The sequence below is a fragment of the Salarias fasciatus genome, chromosome 14 (genome assembly GCF_902148845.1).
Source record: "Salarias fasciatus chromosome 14, fSalaFa1.1, whole genome shotgun sequence".
Taxonomy (NCBI): Eukaryota; Metazoa; Chordata; class Actinopteri; order Blenniiformes; family Blenniidae; genus Salarias; species Salarias fasciatus.
The window spans coordinates 2,640,917-2,650,078 of record NC_043758.1 but is presented as its reverse complement, the minus strand read 5'-3'; the positions used below and the strand labels follow the sequence as shown (position 1 = coordinate 2,650,078).

Sequence of the window (9,162 nt, the reverse complement as noted above, 5' to 3'; positions counted from 1 at the left end):
CTGTCTCTCTCTACCTGTCCCTCTGTCTGTCTCTCTCTTCCTCTCCATCTCTTCCTCTCTCTCTTTTTCTCTCTCCCTCCTTCTCTTCTCTCTCTCTCTCTCTCTCTTTCTCTCTCTCTCTGCTCAGTCCAGTTTTACTTCCAGGTGTGATCAGAACCTCCTGACAGCCTGAGAAGGTTCAGACAGATGAAGACGAGGATGACGATGGTGACGAGGGTGATGGTTTACCCATCCTTCTTAGTGTTAGCGTTAGCATTAGCATTAGCATTGGTGATGTCTTTGCTGCTCTCTGCTTCTTTCTCTTGCTCGGTGTGTTTCATATTTTCTGTATCTGTGTCCACTGATGGCAAGACCTACCAGCAGGTCCAGAGTCCGAAACACCAAGTTACAGACACCAGGGACCAGCGACCAGTGTATCCAGGACCAGAGTTCAGTGTATCCAGGACCAGAGTTCAGTGTATCCAGGACCAGAGTTCAGTGTATCCAGAACCAGAGTTCAGTGTATCCAGGAGCAGAGTTCAGTGTATCTAGGACCAGAGATCAGTGTATCCTGGACCAGAGATCAGTGTATCCAGGACCAGAGACCAGTGTATCCAGAACCAGAGTTCAGTGTATCCAGGACCAGAGTTCAGTGTATCCAGGACCAGAGTTCAGTGTATCCAGGAACAGAGTTCAGTGTATCCTGGACCAGAGATCAGTGTATCTAGGACCAGAGATCAGTGTATCCTGGACCAGAGATCAGTGTATCCAGGAACAGAGTTCAGTGTATCCTGGACCAGAGATCAGTGTATCTAGGACCAGAGATCAGTGTATCCTGGACCAGAGATCAGTGTATCCAGGACCAGAGACCAGTGTATCCAGAACCAGAGTTCAGTGTATCCAGGACCAGAGTTCAGTGTATCCAGGAGCAGAGTTCAGTGTATCCTGGACCAGAGATCAGTGTATCCAGGACCAGAGACCAGTGTATCCAGAACCAGAGTTCAGTGTATCCAGGACCAGAGTTCAGTGTATCCAGGAGCAGAGTTCAGTGTATCCAGGACCAGAGATCAGTGTATCCAGGACCAGAGTTCAGTGTATCCAGGAACAGAGTTCAGTGTATCTTGGACCAGAGATCAGTGTATCTAGGACCAGAGATCAGTGTATCTTGGACCAGAGATCAGTGTATCCAGGACCAGAGAACAGTGTATCCTGGACCAGAGATCAGTGTATCCTGGACCAAAGATCAGTGTATCCAGGACCAGAGATCAGTGTATCTTGGACCAGAGATCAGTGTATCTTGGACCAGAGATCAGTGTATCCAGGACCAGAGAACAGTGTATCCTGGACCAGAGATCAGTGTATCCTGGACCAAAGATCAGTGTATCCTGGACCAAAGATCAGTGTATCCAGGACCAGAGTTCAGTGTATCCAGGACCAGAGACCAGTGTATCCAGGACCACTCTGGACTCCCCGAGTTGATTAATTCTGGACTACCTAGAGTCCAGACCAGGAGTCATAGACCAGGAACCAAAGACCAAGGGACCATTGTCGTCAGTGGAGCAATGGAAAGCAGTTGTCTTAGCATTAACATTAGCATTAGCATTAGCATTAGCCCTCAGGTTGACTTGGTTGCGGATGGAGCAGCAGCCTCACTTCACTCCACACTTGATTCGATTGATCAAAAGTAAATTGATGATAAAAGCAACATCTGAGAGGAAGTTCATTCCACTGGAGAGCCGACGACTGACTACATTAAAGAAACTGGAGAAGAAATGCTACTGGAAGTGTTTTGTACTGGCTGGAGAGGGAGTTTGTAGACCTGCTGACTATTGATTCTTTATAGAAGAAAAGCAGAATGAGGCCAGGCTTCTCTTCAGGACTACATCCAGGTTGACACAGAGTCTCATCTCACTTCCACTCCGAGCAGTAACCACGCTGGAAGCTCCTTCAAACACTGCATTCTATCACAGACCGATCAGACACGTCTTCTTCAGATTCAGTAGAACCTGATTTACAGTAAACATAAACTCTGAGTTTTCCTTCTGAACCAGAAACGTCTGCGATCCGTCACTGAAACCCAGAAACTCCTCGGTTCAGTGAGGAAGTGTGACACACTGAAGAACAGACGCTCTCTTCACGTTCAACGTGTGTTAGCATGCTCTGTTAGCATCTGTGTGTGTGTGTGTGTGTGTGTGTGTGTGTGTGTGCGCTTTATTCGCCTCCCCATAAAGAAACATTACATCATGTTCCTCTGAGAGATGCTGCTGTTGCTAGGTTACCAGCAACTGACTCCCTGTTCTATTTTTAGATAAAGCTGGGAGATGGGAGGAAGGGGGGCTTTAGCACAATACCTAAAACATACAGGGCCCGTCAGGTTCTAGTGCCTGTCTGGTACCAGCGCATGTCCGGTTCTGCTTCTAGACTTTCTGGGTCCAGAGCCTGTATGGTGCCGGTTCCAGGGCCTGTGTGGCTCCGGTTCCAGGTCTGTCTGGTTCTGAGGCTCATCTGGTTCCATTTCCAGGCGTTTCTGGTTCCCTTCTGGTTCTGGCTGCATATCCACATGGTTCTGGTTCCCTCAGGTGTTGGTTGCAAGCCCACCTGGTTCCAGGGCCCCTGTGGTTCTGGTTCCAGGCTCATCTGTGACTCCTCTTCCAGGTCTGTGGGGAGTCATGACGTCTCAGGAGGAGACTTCGTCCTTCAGGAGGTTTTTCCAGTACGTGGAGGACAGCGGACTCCGAACCTACGACGGTTTGGTGATCCAGAATGCTTCAGACATCGCCAGAGAGAGCGACCGCATCCGGAACCAGACCAACTGGACCTACCTGCAGGAGAAACACCAGAAGAAGAGGCGACAGGAAGAAGCCATCAAAAGGTACAGTTGTTGGCCTGTCACCGGTTGTTGAGGCTGATCTCCTGAAGGTCTGCGCCGATTGAAGCTAGCTTGACGCTGTGCACAGAAACGGTGAGATGAAACGTAGAACAAACTCACCGTGAGCGATTAGTCACGTCGGCTTCATCACTAAACACCGGCGGGTGTTTGCAACAGGCACACACGCACACGAGCACGGACGCACGGTGTTGACGAGTGCTAATTTGATTTCTAATTGATCCTCACCAGGATTGGGGAAGATGTCGCCATGGCAACAGACGGAGCATATTCTGGGAAACACTTTCGGATGGGGTTCATGACGATGCCGGCGCCTCAGGACCGACTGCCCCCCCCCAGCCAGGGCTTCGCCGTGCGATCCCAGTCCCTCCACTCGGTGGGTGGCGGGGAAGACGACTCCGCCCACAGCCGGAAGCAGCCTCCGCCCAAACCCCGGAGGGACCCCAACACCAAGCTGAGCAGCAGCTCCGAGACTGTGGACGGAGGCTGTGGCGTCCCCAAGAGAGACCACCAGGACGCCAAAGACGCGTCAGAGCTGAGTGAAGGTGAGAACCGCCGGGCTGTCAGGCCCCGTCAGGGGAAGACACAACTTTTTTGTTTTCATTTCAGAAAGACTTCCCATTTACACGGCAGTGGTTTGAAAACAGTGTTGTTTTTGTGTCGAGGCTGTTGTTTAGTTTTGTAATGAAGCCAAACACACATCCTGCAGAGAACAATACACTGACAGGTAGAGGTACTGCTGTACTGATGGGAGTGATGCATTGTGGGGACTTCATGTCACAAGTGATCAGTCAGACTGAAGCAACACCAGACGGAGCTTCGGGCGCTCTGCAGAGCAGCAGCATCTGAACCTCGCAGCTGCAAAGTCAAACATGCAGAAAACTCACATTGAAACACAGGGTTCCTTGTGTCCACTGTTGTCATGGAAACACAATGTTGCTCATGTCTTCTGCCATCATGGACGACACACGGTTTCTTGTGTCCTCTTTTGTCATGGAAGCATGAGGTTCCTCGTGTCCTCAGATTCTGTCATCACGGAAACATGAGGTTCCTCCTGTCCTCTGTTGCCATGGAAACGTGAGGTTCCTGTCTTTGGGCTCGGTTGTCATGGAAACATGATGTTCTACCAGTTAGTGCAGCTTTTGAACCTCAGCTGGAGACAGAAACTGGCTTTTGAACACTGTCAGAATACAAAAAGTGTTTATGTGAAGCATGCAAAAAACACAGCAAAATTAAACATTCTTCTCAAGAAACGTTTCTTTCTCGTGTGATGATCAGTGAGCTGATCAGAGTCAGTTTGGAAAAGCACTGGAGGACTCTGACAGGTTCCCCGATGCAGTCATGTTCTTGATAGTAGGTGAGGAGGAGGTGTTGTCTCAGTACAGCATCACAGTACATCTGCTACAGTGCTGAAATTCAACCATAGAAGAAGAACTTGATACCCAAAGCACACCAGTATAACCTGAAGGCAGCTGAAGATCATGCAGGCTCTGCTTCATGCTGTGCTCCTCTGTCTCCTCCGCTCACTCTCTGTTCCTGCTTCCTGTCTGACAGCGGCTCGGGGTGTCCTCCACTCCGAGGACTCCAGGAAGATGCCTCCACCCAAACCCAAGAGGAACCCCAACACCCAGCTCAGCACCTCCTTCGACGAGTCCTACATCCGAAACCACAGCGCCAAGAAGACGTCGGTGCGATGGGACAAGTCCTCGTCTCAGAGTCACAGTCCGGCCTCCAGGGACACCGACGACGAGGAGCCGGTCTACATCGAGATGGTGGGAAATATCTTGCGGGAGCTGAGGGGTCCGGAGGGCGTGGAGGACGAGCAGAACGAGTCGGTGTACGAGGAGATGAAGTACCCCGTGTTCGAGGACTTCCTGCAGGACGGCCACTCGGCCATCTTTGACCCAGAGGCATATTCGTCGCGTGGCTCGCTCTGTGACATTCCGCCACCGTTCCCCAACCTCCTGACCCACCGCCCGCCGCTGCTCGTCTTCCCGCCCGCCCCGTCTCAGTGCTCCCCCAACTCCGACGAGTCGCCGCTCACCCCGCTGGATGTCACCCGACTGCCCATGTTGGAAAACGCTTCGTACAAGCCGGGCAGCGCCGAGCAGCCGCAGGGTTCCACCCACCACCGCAAAGACCGCCACCGAGACCGGGACAGAGAGCCGTCGTCCACACACACCATCACCTCCTCCGGCCGCTCCTCGGCTCCGCCCCTTCCCTCTAATCTCTACAAGTCGTCCAACTCCGCCCACGGCGGCCACGGTTACCCCCGCAGCCAGTCGGCATGTCCGTCCCCGGTCAGTGTGGGCCGCTCTCTGACGCCGCTCAGTCTGAAGAGGCCGCCTCCCTACGACACGCTCATGGCAGGAGGGAGCATGCCCCGCTCTTCATCGTCATCCTCGTCGTCTTCCCACAGGGCTGGAGAGGGCGGAGCTAAACTCAGTAACTCCTCCTCCACGCACGGATCCATGCAGAACATGTCGATGAGGTCGCAGACTCCTACAAGCCCACTGGAAGAACTCAACTTCCTGTTCTCGTCTGGCAGGCAGGTGATGAAGAGGAGCTCAGGAGGGAGGAAGAGCCGAGACAGAGAAGGTGAGGTATCTCCTGGAATTTCTGTCGGAACTCTCACTGCGGCATTCTGAATCAAATACAGACTTTTAACAGACTTTTGACGATCATGATGAAAAGGAAATTCAGATTTCTACTCTGGAGATCAGAAATACAAGGATTAATTTCTCACTCTGGTCCAAAGTAACTCCAGGTTCCTCTCAGTGGTTCTGTAGGTCAAAGTAACACCATCCAGAGTTACTCGATGTTTGTCATCTGGTTTCACAGATAAATAGATTTGTGTATCATCTGCATAACAGTTTAAGTTGGAGTCCTAATGATCTGTTCCAGTCTCTGTAGTCAGATGTTCTGATCAATGAGTACTGAGATCTAACGGGACCAGAACCGAGACCAGACCTGTTTGAGAACATCAGAAGATCATCAGTACAAACTTTTGTGCCTCTCTCTGCGTCTCTGCAGGAGACTGCAGGTCTCTGCCCAGGCATCACAGCAGAGACAGAGACGGACAATCAAGTCCAATTTCGAGCAGGATGGGGAGGTCGTCTGTCAGTCCAACCATGATGCTGTGTGGAGGAGGAGGAGGCGCAGGAGCAGGAGGAGGAGAAGGTAAGTGTGTCAAGGACTGCAGTTCAGACTGGTGTCCACACGGGGCACACCGACACCGGTACCTGGTCCTAATCATAGATTGTAAACTAGAATTTCGCACTCAGAGAGCGCAGACCTCCGCCACAGCTCAAAGCAGTCACCAACAACAATAAGAACACCATATATAATACAAAAACATTTTATTTCTCCCCAACACAAACGATGTCTGGGAGAAAGCTGTTTGTTGCATGTTCATATCTCAGCGTGTTTCCTCACAGTGACTGACACTCCGGAATCCCCCTATTTTTGTCTGTTCTGGATCCTGGTTCCGGAATACTTCCATGATCTGGATCAGCAGCTGATATCTCTTATCTCTTAGTCATTGAAGAACTTACACTGTAATTTTTTGCTAAGCCCCCTTGTCATTTATTCTTGAGTTATGCCCAACTGTGTGAAAGACTGCCCTATTGTTCAATGTTAAAGAATCCTTTAAAAAATTCCTGGATCCAGACAGTGATCCGGATCATCACCAAAATGTAATGGATTCTAAGTTAGCCCAAGACCCACCTTTCCACAAAGTTTCATCGCAATCCGTCCATTACTTTTTCCGTAATGTTGCTAACAAACCAACAAACCAACAAACCGATGTGATTACATAGCCTCCTTGGCGGAGGTAATAAATGGATAGACCTTTCATGACGTCACCCATAGAGTTCCCAACCGCCGTTCTGAAGACTTCAGCGAGTCCAGCAGGACGTCTCCACATTGAACATTTGAAACCGGATGTAATGTGATTGGTCCAGCCTGTCATGTGACCGCATCACGTGGACAGAGGAGGCGCTGTGATAGGGCGATTTATGCAAAACTTCAACTCGAAATATAAAATCAACAGATGATTTATGTGAAAATCAGAGTCTGGTGAAGCAGCAGGTTATAGAAACTAGAGATAGAGACCAAAACATGTTCTGAAACCGGGCACTTACTATTTTTGCCTATTTTCACTCTGAAAATCACCATTTTTGAATGGGTTCCAGTGAGACCGGGGCTCTTTTTGAAACCAGCATCATCGCCCCCTGCTGGAATTTCTCCAGAATTACATATTTTTTGCACTTCGGCATTATCTTCATGTTTTATGAGCGGAGGTTGGCACTTGGTCCGAATTAGCTGTTACTTTTAAACCTAATTAGTTATAGTTACTAGTTACTTCTTCAGAAAAATAACTGATTTACAGTATTTTAAAAGTAAAATTAAATGATCTGTTTTATGTGATTTGATAGGAAAATAACAAAGAACCCTTCGGAACACTAGAGTCCCTCAGTCCCTCTGAGCTGCAGAGCGTTGAAACCTGTTGGACCACTCGTGTCCATTCAATCCAAACAGCAGGTGTAATGCCAGTGACACATGAAGACCTGTGGACATGTATGCAATAACTGTGATGTGTCTCTGAGTTGAATAATGTCAAAGTTTTTGTCTCTGCAGATTCAAAGTCTGTCTGTAAACTGGGACGTTCGGCGTCGACCTCAGGGGTTCCTTCACCCGGTGGAACTCCACAACATCACCTGCATGAGATGCACCATCCTGCCCTCAGCCAGGTACCACCACTGCAGACACCTGCAAACACCTGTAGACGCCTGGAAATTCCATCTAACCGTCCAGTTGTCCTCCGTCTCCAGATGCCGTGGCTGTGTGGAGACTCCACCATGATGGACATGATCGAGAAGAAGCGAGTCCTGTGCCGAGAGATCAAAGCTCGCCAGAGACCCGAGAAGAACCTGTGCAAGCAGGACAGCATGCCCATCCTCCCATCCTGGAAGAGGAAGCCGCCACCATACTCTGCCCCGCCCACTGCGCCGGGACACGCCAACACTGTCTTCTGGGACACGGCCATCTGATGGGAGGACAGAATGGTCTGGTAGGAGGACAGAACCATCTGATAAGAGGACACCTCTATCTGATGAGAGGACCACCAACACTGTCTTCTGGGACACTGGCATCTCATGGGAGGACAGAACCATCTGATAGGGGGAGACAACGCTCTGATAGGACCACAGAACCATCTGATGGAAGAAACACCAACAGAGGAAGAGGAAGACCAGGAGGAAGAATCCACCAAGACAGTGAGGAGGATGAGAAAGGATGGTGAAGATGATGATGATGATGATGATGATGATGATGATGATGATGATGATGAAGGTTTTGATGACATCAGGAAAAGAAAAAAACTTGACTTTCCAGAGCCTGATTCCAGTGGTCTGACCCTCCCTGAGCTGACCCTGGGGATCCAACCCTCCATGGAACTGACCCTCCCTGAGCTGACCCCAGGGGTCCAACCTTCAAGGAACTGACCATAGAGTTTTGAACCTCTGGAATTGACCCTAGGGTCTGACACCCCTGGCCCTGCCCCCAGGGGCCTGACCCTACCTGCTCTGACCCCAGTCTCAGGTCCTGCAGGGTCAGATCCTCCAGGACCTGAAACCAGGGCTCTGGAGAGAGAAGCACAGGACTGAAACCTGTTTAAGATGTTTTGGATCTAAGTTTACGTGCTGACAGTGCTCAGAACAATCAGACACACACACACACACACACACACACACACACACACACACACACACACACACACACACACACACACACACAAAGATATACAAACGCGCAGTCACACTCACAAACACACACACACACACACACACACACACACACAAAGATACAAAAACACACAGTCTATCCCACACAAACACACACACACACACACACACACAGACACACAAAGATACGCAGTCACAGACACAAAGAAACACAAACACAAAGGTGCAAACACACACACACACACATGCACACAGGCATACATGCACATATACACTCACACGCATGCACGTATGCACACACATGTTCACAGACAAAGACACAGACACACAAAAACACAAACATACACACACGTTTTCACCCACGCATGCACATACACGCTTACGCACGTGCATGAGCGCACACACACAAACACAACTGTTCGGGTGTAGCAAAGTTTCGTCTTTTGGAGATTTTTTTTGACTTCAGTCGAGTAGCAGAGTTCAGATTTTAAATTTTGTCTTTAAAAAAAAAACCAAGGAGTCAATCGTTCAGTCTTTATGTGAAACAAAAAC

At 49.8% G+C, this 9,162-nt stretch overlaps 1 protein-coding gene across 1 annotated transcript in view; it reads left to right on the top strand.

Annotated features, from left to right (window-relative positions):
• Positions 1–7,917, top strand: part of nyap2a (neuronal tyrosine-phosphorylated phosphoinositide-3-kinase adaptor 2a) — an 8,139-nt gene extending 222 nt beyond the window's left edge. The window contains exons 2-7 of the mRNA XM_030108318.1: positions 2,635–2,851; positions 3,098–3,411; positions 4,421–5,464; positions 5,900–6,046; positions 7,505–7,617; positions 7,699–7,917. Coding sequence (XP_029964178.1) covers positions 2,649–2,851; positions 3,098–3,411; positions 4,421–5,464; positions 5,900–6,046; positions 7,505–7,617; positions 7,699–7,917 — 2,040 coding nt within the window. The 5' untranslated portion in view covers positions 2,635–2,648. The remainder of the gene's footprint in view (positions 1–2,634; positions 2,852–3,097; positions 3,412–4,420; positions 5,465–5,899; positions 6,047–7,504; positions 7,618–7,698) is intronic.
• Positions 7,918–9,162: the final 1,245 nt, after the last annotated feature.